At 37.7% G+C, this 13,797-nt stretch overlaps 1 protein-coding gene across 1 annotated transcript; it reads right to left on the bottom strand.

The window, feature by feature from the left end:
* Positions 1–5,206: 5,206 nt before the first annotated feature.
* mis18a (MIS18 kinetochore protein A) lies at positions 5,207–9,671 on the bottom strand. Its single transcript, XM_066699829.1, has 5 exons — positions 9,370–9,671; positions 8,995–9,061; positions 8,466–8,588; positions 7,808–7,907; positions 5,207–5,952 (listed from the first exon to the last, which is right to left on the bottom strand). The coding sequence occupies exons 1-5, from the start codon at positions 9,614–9,616 to the stop codon at positions 5,878–5,880; spliced, it is 612 nt and encodes a 203-aa protein (XP_066555926.1). The 5' UTR covers positions 9,617–9,671; the 3' UTR covers positions 5,207–5,877.
* Positions 9,672–13,797: the final 4,126 nt, after the last annotated feature.

Genomic DNA, 13,797 nt, shown 5'->3' with positions numbered 1-13,797 from the left:
GAAATCTTGCTGATTGATAGGGGATCAAATACTTATTTCCCTCATTAACATGCAAATCAATTTATAACTTTTTTGAAATGCGTTTTTCTGGATTTTACTCTCACTGTTAAAGTACACCTACCATTAAAATTATAGACTGATCATTTCTTTGTCAGTGGGCAAACGTACAAAATCAGCAGGGGATCAAATACTTTTTTCCCTCACTGTACACATAAGAACATAAGAAAGTTTACAATAAGAGGAGGCCATTCAACCCATCGTGCTCGTTTGGTGTCCAAGGATCCTATCCAGTCTATTTTTAAATGTTCCCAAGTTTTCAGCTTCAACCACATTGCTGGGGAGTTTGTTCAGATTGTGACGACTCTCTGTGTGAAGAAGTGTCTCCTGTTTTCTGTCTTGAATGCCTTGAAGTCCAATTTCCATTTGTGTCCCCGGGTGCGTATGTCCCTGCTGATCTGGAAATGCTCCTCTGGTTTGATGTGGTCGATGCCTTTCATGATTTGAATCAAGTCCCCACGTAGTCTCCTCTGTTCCAGGGTGAAAAGGTTCAGTTCCTCAGTCTCTCAGTAGGACTTTCCCTTCAGACCTGGAATAAGTCTGGTTGCTCTCCTCTGAACTGCCTCTAGAGCAGCGATATCTTTCTTGAAGTGTGGAGCCCAGAACTGTCCACAGTATCCAGATGAGCTCTAACTAGTGCATTGTCTTAACATTACTTCCCTTGAGGTTCATCAAATGTCTGTCCATGGCTGAGCTGCAATGCTCCCTGGTATGAGCCATTTTACGCTGGGATATTATCCTCACTTCTATTATCTTAAATATGGGGGATATTTTAAAGATTAGCTGTCATGTTAAGACAAAAACAAACAAATGACAAAAACATCCTCTTTCTGTGCATATACTATGACCTGAACACATTTTTGGTGTTGCCAAGCTTCTTAGGTATCAAATATCTTTCAGACGGCACCTGTGCACCAAGTGGACTCCGGCAACAGCTGTAAACAGCGGCGCTAACATGCTTATCCTAATCCCGCATTTAATCTGCTCATAGAATGTTGATTATAATATCAAAATATGAAAGCTTGGGGTCAGCACAATGAGCTTTCCTCCACAAAGGAAAGAGACCCGGACCAAAAACAAACCCCAAAAAACAAACAAGTTCTTCAAAAGCCAGTCTTCCCCTAATCCGTGATGGTAAACTGGTGAAATCCAGTGGGAAGCAGAGAGGGTTAATTTGGTTTAAAAGCAGAGCCCTTTGTCTACATGTTTTATTACTCATTGCCCGGACACAACAGCGAAATTTCCCAGGGTAAACAAAATCTGAGCGGAACACCCATTTATCTCCGGGGACTAAATTGAATTGAAATAAAGGCCCTCAATTCAATGTACCGTACCACAACAACAACAAAAACTTCAATGAAGGATTGTTTACTACAGCCCTAATTGTCAACATAAAAGCTCCCGAGATGTTTGATTAAAAAACAGGGCTTTGTTGGCCAAACTATGAAGGTACAGACAGTATGAGAAAGTACACTGCAGAAAGTATTGTAACATAAAGTGGGAGAATAATGGGAGAATAGAGATGCCAAAACAAAACCACAACAAAAAGTCTCTTTCTTTGTTTTTTGTATCAATGAAAATCTGGTGGAAATGTCTTTGCTTGCTTGTAATTCCTCCTGGGAAAGCCTGTTCATGTCCTGCTAGTGTCCTTTTCTTTATTGTCATAACACGGAATAGTACAGGATATGTCTGCTTCTTTCTGACAGCCTATGAATTAAACAGACCTTTATGGAAACTAAAGACAGGCTTCTTGTTACAGCTGGCTAACATTAGCTCAGAAATGACAACAGGTGTGAAGAATAAACTGATTGTAGTGTAATGTCTTTAATTAGATTAAATATTAATTGGATTAAACACAGATTATTTTTAGATTTAACAATCTAAACTAAAACAGGATTAAATTAGGATGCCTCTAAATTATTTGCTCTGTCTTTGTTCAAAGGTGGAGGGCTTTAAATACATCTGAATTCACACTCCTGTATGGACCCTTTTCCCAGCGTACTGTCTGCATTTCTGTCTTTCTTTCTCAGCAGAGTCTGATCAAAGAGAAGAGAAACAGAAGTGAGGAAGAATAATCAAACACAAAGAAAGCAGCATGTAAATAATTCAATGGTGAGGACTGAAGCAATATCCTGCAATAACTCAATACGTCTGTTGCGTCGCTCTTAAAATTGAGCAACCAAAGTGCCACGCTGAACGTCTGTTTCAAGAAAAGTGACCCGAAGCCACATCAAAATGATTTTCCTTTATGAAATTAGCACATTACGTCCTAGTCTTGGAGGGCCAGGGATTTTTGGTGTTTATGTGTGAGCATTTCAGCATGGTTTCAGGTTGTGAGCAGACTGGGATTTAAAGCGATTAAAAAAAAAAAAAGAGCTCCAACGAACACCACATATGAAAAGCATACGAGTGCCTGTAAGACATATGCTTACTCACATCTGTTACTCTGTAGTGTAAAGTCTGGGAGAGAAAAAGTGTGTCAGCAGCATTGTAAATTAACCAAAAATAAAAAAAGACTGGATAACAAATTAATATTATACAGGCATCACACATTTCTCGTAAAGCCGTGCAAAGAATAGAAAGGGGGGCACTGCTAAAATCACTTTCAGTAATCCTCAAGCAAAACAAAACAGAAAAACATATCCCCAAGTATGTAGCGATCAAAATAAACAAAACATTTCAAAAAAGCCTCCTTCTGAAAATGTTACTACTTTATAAACTTGGGGGCGGGGCGATGACAGCAAAATAAAACCAATAACCCGACCAACCACGGCTCTGTATCCGAGGATTTGAGGAGATAGTCCGGGTGTGATAAACAGCAGGCTTTTTGTGGACAGATAACATTGTTAGACTGTTATCACCATCATATTAGGGACGCGCCTCTCTCATTGTTCATTAGTCTCCTGGCCAAGTCAATCTGTTCAGGCTTAGACACAAATCTCGAGTAATCCCTGTTCCTGGTTTGTTTTGCAATAGACAGAAATTAAATGAACATTGAACTGAGCCCAGACAAAGCACCTCACTGCTGTTGATTTTTAATTTGAGACTTTTATTGTGGGAGGTTAATAAATGGATTCCATTTTCCTCATTCTAGAGGGTAATGTATGGATGTTGCTGCAGATTTGCTTTATGGATCTAAACTGTGGGGTGATTTATTTAAATGGTAATTTATTTTAATGAACAGATTTGAATTTCAACATTTTACTCTGTCCCCTCCACTGCACAAAATGTTTAGTAATTTACTTTGTAAGCTGGAACCTTCGCAGCAAGGAACTATAAACCGTTTACTCAATTCTGTTATTCAAAAATTCATATACAGTTGTGGATTCAACTACAGAGCCACAGAAATGATCTAGCTGGAAAATTGTATAAATAAAAGATGAATTTGGTTGCACATGCTTTTTAAATTTGGAATCACAATTTTCTAAACAGCTCACACACAAAATATCAATTATAATGTTTTCCATTTCATGAGTAGTTTACTAAATTGTGGTCATGAGCTAAAAAAACATTCTCATAAATTAATCTCATGTAGCATTTATTTTCAACTGTCATCTCTGGGGATCCAGACTAAACATGAATACAGCATCTAACTCAGATTCAAAAACTGACACCGAATTGATGTGTATGCAATACATATTGTATATTAAGAGCGATTGTTTAAAGCATCTGGATCTGAAATTATTAAACAAGATCTAACACAAAAGCACATACGATTTATTTCCAGTGTTCTAATTCCTGTAACTGCAATTCATTTTTAAAACAAAGTATCCTCACTTGAGAAGAATATGACTGAACGAAATGAGTATTTTTCTTCCCACATGATTATTTTTTACTGTTAATTGTGACTGGCGTATTATTTTTGAATTGCCCATTACAATCACCTGTCTGATCACTACACTGATGATGTAGTGTGGAAAGAATAGAAAACTAAACACCCATCCCCAAACTGATTAAGTGGAAACTCCAGAGCTTTTTCTTGTAGTGAAAATCAATACAAAATTAGACAACTGGCAGGCTGTAAGCTTGCTTCTCACAGAGCCCAGGCTTAAGTCAATTAGCCATGGACGGTGGGCATATTTGGGGGGAATATTCTTCCACTACAAGGCTCAACTTCCAATCGTAAGATCAAATGCACAGTTCAGGAAATTAACTGTTGCCCATTACCAAGTTCCACACCAGTCTTCCACTGTGAAGTCATTGAAGTCGTCTTTCTTCCTGGTAAAGAACACAGCTACCGTACTGGTGTCCTGGACAGAGGCGTCCCCTGGCAGAAAACAACCGACACGCGGCTTGTTTTTGTTTTGCTTTGCTGTTGTTAAAAACACTAGCCATGGGGATTAAGCCCCAGAAAAGCTCGATCACAGCTGCCTGTGGGGCAAGTTAATAATTCCATTGGGCTGACCATGACATCACAGTAACGCTACCATGTCAGCAAGTGCTTTTTATTTCGAAAAGCCCCTGCCCCTTAGATACAGGCTCACGGTTGGTCTGCCAGCTCCCTTATTTTTCTGTTTTTCCGAAGGTCCAGCTAAGCTGTTTATCAAAGGAGGCCTGCCTTATCAGACCCTTTGCCAAAGAGGCTTTGGAACAATTTTTTAGAGTATATTTTGAAATTATAAAGCCTTCCGTTGTTTAGGAGTTAAAACTGGAGTGTTTTTTTTTTTTTTTTAATTTGGGTCAGATTTGTTTTCAGTACCTCTAACCAGAGAATGTTTAGTGAGAGTCGACTTCCACCTCGCCAATATTAATTCACAACATATCAAAACGGAGAAAATACATTTCAAATCAATTAAGAATTTGGGTAAATTCCAGATCATAGTGGACAAAACAAGACATTTTCCACTGTGTGGATGTAGGTTTTTTTTTTTTTTTTTTTTTTTAAGGTCTCCCTTTTAGCTCTGGACTGAGAAACCAAGTCTGGACAGAATGGTCTCCTTATTATAACATTTACTTTATATGGGTAATCAAATCCCAACTACATTTGAAGATCTGGGAAAACAAGTTATTTTGAGCCGTGCAATTCTAGTAACCTTTTGAAGAACAAGATCTTGCACCAGGCCACACTGCAGGCATATTCAACAAATACCAAAGAAGCTATACAGGGGGGAAAAGATCCTTGGGCAAAAATTAAAAAATAAATAAGATAAATATGGGAATAACATTTATTTCACTGTGAATTACATTTATTTTCACATCACAAACAGAATCTTTTTTACAGATAAAGAAAATACTACAAATTACATTTTTAGAAGAACCCTGCCATTTATTGATTTAAACATTTTAGGATCCCCATATTCATTTACCTTTTGTTGTTTTACCACAAACCTTTAACAAACTGAACCCCATTCACCTCAAAAGACAAATCAATAAAACGGCATACAATCTCTGCAGCTAGCTGTGCACTAGGATAAAGACTGGGATGATACTGGACCCTACATTATAGAAAAACTACAGCAGCACACATCCAAATACTGCGGCGGCGTTTTATTACAACAAAGGCCAAAAAGGCACGACAGGTATATATTCTAATTGTGCCTCTGACAGCAGAGGAAAAAAAAAAATATTTACATTTCTGAGGATCAACTGTTTGGATATCAAACAAATACTGTAAAACATAACAAAACAGAGATTACAAACTTGATATACAACTGTGATACAAACAATATATATATATATATATATAAATACATCTGCAGAACTCCTGAATAGCTCACCCAGTTAAAGCCTTTTGTGATAACAGCACTGGTTCCGAGCTAGACTGGTTTAACCCATGAGGGGGTACACAATTATTTAGTGGAAAATAAGATGAATCTGTGATTACTGTGCTTTTTTAAGGAGTTTTGATTCGATTTCTGACAATCTTTGTTCCACTGAAACCACAACAGCCTTGACCTGTCAAAGACAGCAAAACAGAAGGAATAATTAAGCAGTAATCCAGAGCAGGCTTTATAAATAATCACATGGAACAGGGGGGGAAACAAAACAAAATCAGGCAGGAGAGAAACTGTTTGTATTGAATATAAACAATTCTGCTAAATTCATGTGCTATTAATTTAGTTAGATATGTTTTGAGAAGAGTTGGAAAGCACATTTTCCAGTGACAAAGCCTTTACCCAAAAGCTTACGTTGGAAACGCTTACTTTTTCTTTTGATTTACTTAAGCTCCTATTATCTTACCTTCTTTAAAATAATAAGTATTGCCGAGAATTAAATTGCATAAAATTCTATCGAGAGGATTACGTGACTGAAAAATTAATCCGAGTACAGTGCTTGTTTGTACAGACCCTATATCTTGCACCCACCTTCCCACCCATCTCATTAACATTAACCCTCGAATCATTTCCAATGTATGGAAATCAACTATCTTCTTAAAATGAAACAGGCTTGAAGAGGATGAGATAAGGAAATAAAGGTCCATGTTTCTTGCTTAATGGAACTGTGTATTTAATCTAATTCAAATAATCACACTGTTTTGAGAGGTTTTATTAGTGTATGCAATAAACAGAAAATCTCTAACAAAACATTTAATATCCAAACACTTCCTCCTAGCATTCCATAAATCAGCTAAAAAACACCTTTCTTCTTGCAACCAAAAATAATTTGATTTGCATGTGCAATACACAGCTTTTGCATTGTGGCATTACATTAATATAAATATAAAAAGTATAATCTGTCCCCCTATATAAATGTACACTACACACAATATAATGCACTGGGGGACTAGAGGTGACCCTGGTATTGCTAGTTTTTCTTTGCTCTTATTCCTTGCCTACATTTATAAGCATCCCTTCACAAAACTTACACACAAAAAAATCTTCATGTAGGAAAACACATTTTATGTCACTGGTGCAGCTTGTACAGATATAGTGCCAAGACAGTGGGAATTGCTCATCAATAACTTACTGCCCTCTGCTGTTCATATACAGATACTACATCATAATTTGAACCAATATTCTCAATACCTGATCTACTAGAGTTCCTCTTTAAGTGCATCAGAAAGTAGACCAGCTGGGATTTAATAAAACCATGTTTATGATCCTAAAGCACACATAGGATGTGTATTAAATATGGATTGGGTGAACAGTTATTGATCACTGTGCAGTAAACCTTTTTTGGAGATGGTGTTACTAATGACCTTATAAGTTCTCCAAGGAAAATTATGATCTGATAAAAAATGTATTAAACATGATTCACTTAAAAAAACTCTAGAAAACTGGAACTGAGAATATCCCCCTGTTGGAGGTTTTCTGGTGCCCCCATTTGGAAGCCAGTTATTATACTATTACATTTTATTTTGTTAACGATTTACAGTTTACACAAGCATTACAAAAGTGTAGTAATACAAAATCAACACAAAAGTCTCTTCAGAATGATCAGGTCAGTGGTTCTCAACGCTGGTCCAGGAGGAGCCCCTGCCCAACTGAGCTCTAAATGACTTTAATTTAAATAATTTGCTTACATTTGACTTTTAAAACTGTGTAACTAATAAAAAGTTGGTTCCTTAATATGATAATTTATTTATACAATTCTAAACTTAACTTAAAACCCCTACTGTTCAAAATAATTAAAGGGCTCTGATTTAGGAAATTGTTAGTTCAATTAAGGGCTCAATTAACTAATTGAGAGCTCAGCTGGAACAAAAACCAGCAAGGTAGGGGCTCCTCCAGGATCAGGGATGAGAACCACTAATTTGGAGTTTGGGGTTTGGGTTAAAACCCCATAGTTAAATTAAAGTAATAATATTTACCTTTTCAATCTCATGCTCTAAATACACTCTGTGCTCCAGAGTTACTGGTTCATCCTCATCCTCTGGGCAAATCTTCTGTGTGGTGGAGCCTAACACATAGCTGTAAAGAACAAAATCAGTACAGCATCGTTGTCTAGTAGCACGTGCTGTAAAAGTTAGTTTATACCAGCTCCCTATATCCTGTGATTTCACCTTCCAATTAGGAAGAGATACATACACACACAAACTTTGAAAGACAAATGCAAATTCATTATTATATTTATCTCTCAGTTTAACCTTTGTATATAGATGTATATAGCTAGTAATTTCTAATGACAAACTATCTGGATTATGCCCAGGAAACTAAAAATTATAATCTAAATAGCACAAAAAAAAACCACCATATGATTTAAAAACTATCAGAATTTGGCTGCACTGGAACTGCTACAATCAAATCGGGGGATATCATCTCATATCACAGTGAAAAATATGTATATTTGCATAAAAAATATAATAATCCACAACCAAGGAGCCTGGACAAGAATATTTATGGATATATAATGGATTAATGTTGGGTCTTATCGGAGTTTTGGTATAAAAAAAAAAACTTCAAAAGTTAAAAAACGTTACCACTGATAAATAAATTAAAGTTATAAACAAAGAGACAGAAACTCCATACCTTTCCACTTGTTCAATGCTCAGGCAGAAGAGTGATCTCTTGTAGTCTAAATTCTTGGGGGTAGAGGTGTACATCTTGCCCAGCTGAAGAGAGCAGCCACGACAATACAGATTTAAAAGGAGGCTGAAAGGAGAGATGGATCCATAAAATGAAACAGAAGAGAGTGTGTCAGGTAAACAGATACATTAACAGTTTCAAGGAAAATAAACTGATACACCAGAACACTCGGTCACATTGTATTTATTGCTTTTTGTAATTTTTAGTCTTGGTTAGAAGACAAATGTAACCTACTGACTAAATTAGGGTTGGGGTTTATAAACTCGAAATCATGCTTTTAGAACTTTGAAAGGTTAAATTAAATTATATATGAAAATGAATACAAACCTCCAGAATGGTTGAAATCCATAGTATTAATATACTAGTTTTATACACGAAATAAGACTTCAAATCATACTTTAAAGACCTAACTAATGCTGAACTCAGAGTCAACACAAGTACAACACGTTATTAAAAGCTTGAAATTCCCTACCAGCCACTTTCCTTGGGCATCCTGGAGACAAAGTGCTCATTGCCCACACACACGTTGTCAGTGGCACCTAGAATAATACCAACAGTAACACTTACAAGATTTGTTTTATAGGATTACAAAGAAAGGCAAGTTGATGCATTAATGCACAGTAAACGTCACACTCAAGTGCAATTGTCCCGTTCGTGTAGCGCAGATTTCCGCAGGTCTGCGCAGATCTTGTAATATAACTGGTCCAAAGGTGCAGATCTGCGGCAACCTGCGCCCCACACACACACACACACACACACACACACACACACACACACACACACACACACACACACACACACACACACACACACACACACACACACACACACACAGCTCGGCTCTTACGCGTCAGCAGGATCAGATTCTGCTCGTCCTCGCTGCCCACCCAGGCCAACGAGTCTCCGAGAGCGACCTTGCACTTCACGCACAGAAACACCACCGGGGGCACATTGTCATCTTCGTCCTCCTCTTCCTCCTCCTCCTCCTCCTCGCCTGCGTTACACTCCTTCAACATCGTGGCCGAGTCATCGTCCATTCTGCGGTCAATCCTCGCTGAAAGCGCTTTCCCGGCTCCGATACCAAGCCCCGCCATCGGGTTTGAAATACAAAACAGAGCGGGAAGCGGAAGTGCGTCAGAGCCGGGCCTGCGCGTTGTGACTGCTGTGCAATGTGCGCACAATTTGAAGAGCAGTGCATCGTGTCTATTCAGAGAGGCGCAACTTAGACCCAGGCCAATGATACTTAGTAAGATTTGGTTTATCATGATGATTATTCAATGCCTTGTTTATATATGTATATATAAAAAAAGAGAGACTGGAGTGGGAGGGGAGCATCAACTCAATTTACACCTACATTATACACCAATCAGCCATAACATTACGACCACCTGCCTAATATTGTGTAGGTCCCAAAACAGCCCTGACCCATCAAGGCATGGATTCCACTAGACCTCTGAAGGTGTGCTGTGGTATCTGGCACCAAGACGTTAGCAGCAGATCCTTTAAGTCCTGTAAGTTGCGAGGTGGGGCATCCATGGATCGGACTTGTTTGTCCAGCACATCCCACAGATGCTCGATTGGATTGAGATCTGGGGAATTTGGAGGCCAAGTCAACACCTTGAACTCGTGATCCATCAAACCAGGCCACCTTCTTCCATTGCTCCGTGGTCCAGTTCTGATGCTCACGTGCCCATTGTAGGCACTTTCGGCAGTGGACAGGGGTCAGGATGGGCACCCTGACTGGTCTGCAGCTACACAACTCTATACGCAACAAACTGCGATGCACTGTGTGTTCTGACACCTTTCTATCAGAACCAGCATTCACTTTTTTTTAGCAATTTGAGCTACAGTAGCTCATCTGTTGGATTGGACCACACAGGTCAGCCTTCGCTCCCCACGAGCATCAATGCGCCTTGGCCGCTCATGACCCTCCTGCTTTTCCTTCCTTGGACCACTTTTGATAGGTACTGACCACTGCAGACCGGGAACACCCCACAAGAGCTGCAGTTTTGGAGATGCTCTTAACCAGTAGTCTAGCCATCACAATTTGCCCCTAGTCAAAGTCGCTCAGATCCTTACGCTTGCCCATTTTTCCTGCTTCTAACACATCAACATTGAGGACAAAATGTGCACTTGCTGCCTAATATATCCCACCCACTGACAGGTGCCATGATAACGAGATTATCAGTGTTATTCACTTCACCTGTCAGTGGTCATAATGTTATGGCTGATCGGTGTATATATGTAAACACTTACCTGTATGAAAATGCAGTTTCTTTAACAAAGTAGTAGAGTTTACCAAACTGCTCAACATTTGCTAAACAATACTAAACAATAATGCATTAAAAATATAATAATGGGATAATAATAGACAGCTTATATGTAAGTAATATCTGTAGGACAACACAATTGCTGATTATCAAAAATACAATTGTTGACATAAAAAATGCATACCAATGTACTTCCAATAGGAACTATTGATTGCTTATACAAAATAGTATTGCTGATATCAAAACCTGAATTGTTGATATCAGCAATGAAATTTATATACAACATTGAATGGCTGATAATACCATTACTGATATCAAAAATGGTTGCACATATTTTGATATCAGAAATATAATTGAAACCAACATTGTTTTTTATTTCAGCAATTTATTTTTGATATAAAGCTGTAGCTTCAACACCAGACTCAATTAACACCACGTATTTCCAAAAGCATTTCCCTCTATAATTGTCAGGAGGAGGATATATGGAATGTGCAACTCAATTATCTAATCTTAAAAGAATAATCCCAGTTAAAATGGAAAATGGAAAAAACTGATTCTGCATAGCAGGACAGTACTGTTAAATTATTGCAAAGGCGGCCCTGATGCTCAGGTTTTGTACATCCTGTAATTGCATGGAGATGGCATCAGCCTTCAGACATGCCACGGCCCTGCCCCTGTCCCTGCTTCTTGTTTGCTCAGTTGGCCATTTTCCTTCACAATCTTTTAAAGCGCAAACAGAGCCGAGCTTCTGTGGCAGGTTTTTACACAGTCCTACTGGAGGTGTAGTAAGGCATCCTCACTTCCAGATTACTTTCTAGAGAGCTTAACAATGAAAAATAACACCAACACCTCCGAATATGTTTGGACATACGAATACTTCTATGACTACATTGACCCAGTTGTTGTGGATGAAAAGCAACTGAGATTCAACAAGTGTAAGTATAGTTTTGTTCTCCAGATAGGTTCCATTTCTTATAGAGGTAAGAACTGTGATTATATATTCTGATCTACTCTACTTTTTTTCCAGATACCATTGTTATATTGTTCTGGGTTGGATTAGCAGGATTTGTGGCTTTTCTTTTTTTAATTCTACTGCAAATGTCACGCTCTGGCAATGTACAACCACGGTAAGTCTTCTTACTTGGGATGTTTCTTCAATGATTATATTCATGGCTGTTTTTCTTTAAACACTATAAAGTTTATTTTCTTGAATCAGCTGGCATTTATTGTGCTTTGGAATTTGGTTGTCTGTGTACATAAGGCTTTCAACATGTATTCTAAGGAACAGATACAAAATGTTATAATCTTCTAAATTGGCAGTTTCATTTTGATTCAGATTTATATTTCAGAGTCAAACAAATCTTTATACTTTAGAGCCAATACTTTTTTGTTTAGCACAGACGAACACGTACAGTATTTATTGTTTGAGCATTTATGTTTATGAAGCCATCAAAACAGATTCTCTTTAGTTAATGTTTAACTGGTTACAAAAATACAATTTAAACACTCCCTGACCTGATGACTGGGTCTTGAATGTCATGTTTTATTTCTAATCAGATAAACCGTAAGAGATCAAGAGCAGGTCGAGGTTATGACAATGAGCCAAACATTAGATTTCACAACATTCATTGTTGTGGGCAGACTGGAAAATACTGACTGTCACCTTTAGACTAAACATTTTTAACAGAACAATGTTTTTGGATAATCATATCCAATATACTTTAGTGAATTACAAATAATATATTTGCTAAATATGTCAAATACTTAATCGAATTCTGATCATACAGAGATTAAATCAAGAAAGGATAGTTAGACTACGAAGGAATGCAATCCGTAATGTTTCTTCTCATGAGGTGTTTTTATATTGTGTAGGCATCGCAATTCAAGGAGGTTCTGCTTACTGTGAAACCAGGGGGATCATCACTAGCCTCTGAAGCATATTTCAGCACTAGAAGACAACCAAGGTCATGAATTGGATGAAAGAAAACCTAGTTCAAAATACAATGCAGACAGAATTTTACTAACACTCCCAAAATAAAAGCAGACTGCTTTACTCATTTGCTCCAATGCAAGATACATGCAGCTTTTATTTGGTTCTTAAATAACATGACCCCCAATAGTATCTTAAAGATATGAGATCAGCTTTGACTTTTGTCGCAATAACAAATTCAGGGTGATCAAAAGCAGAAGTCGTTTATCTTTTTTTCCCCCCGTTAAAATCTGATGTGCCAACGTTCTTTATATGGAGTTGTTTGACTAAACTGTGTATAAGTGTCTGTTAAATGATGGTCTAAAGTCAGAGTTAGGGAGACATACTAAAGAACTGCCCTGTTCTTGTCTACTCCACATGGACTCCATTTGTGAAAGAAAATAATTCTACATGAACCAACGTTGGAACACTATTTCAGACATAGATTGCATAGTTGCCATTTTATTTTTTGAAACCACTAGAACAAGCCTGACTGCTTGGGACACAGTTGAAAAGGAAAGGTCTCAAGCAGGTTTGCCAGTCCATGTAATAACAAATGCTGGTTGGAAAACCTGCCAATTACCAGGAAGTTCATTCGTTGAAAAGACGCATGGGCACGTTTACAGCTCTGGAAAAAATTAAGAGACCACTAAAAAATGATCAGTTTTTCTGGTTTTACTATTCATAGGTATGCGTTTGGGTAAAATTAACATTGTTGTTTTCTTCTATAAACTACTGACAACATTTCTACCAAATTCCAAATACAAATATGAATGGAATGGAATGGCTGCTGATAGAGTAGAATAGAATAGAGATGCTGATTGAAGAAAACTTTGCAGTGGTCTCAATTTTTTCCAGAGCTGTATGCATTTAGACGGCGAATATTAAAACATGAAAACCAAATTCATATCAGTTTTCATTTTCATTATGCTGGTATGTATTAATATACAGACTAATAGCTATTGAGCATTACAGCATACAGTTGCTTCTATGTGGGCTTCCACTGGAAAAAGAAAAGCAATGTTTGTTCATTCCA

The sequence above is a fragment of the Amia ocellicauda genome, chromosome 3, assembly GCF_036373705.1.
Source record: "Amia ocellicauda isolate fAmiCal2 chromosome 3, fAmiCal2.hap1, whole genome shotgun sequence".
Taxonomy (NCBI): domain Eukaryota; kingdom Metazoa; phylum Chordata; class Actinopteri; order Amiiformes; family Amiidae; genus Amia; species Amia ocellicauda.
The sequence above is the reverse complement of the archived record's forward strand: the minus strand, read 5'-3'. Positions and strand labels throughout refer to the sequence as shown.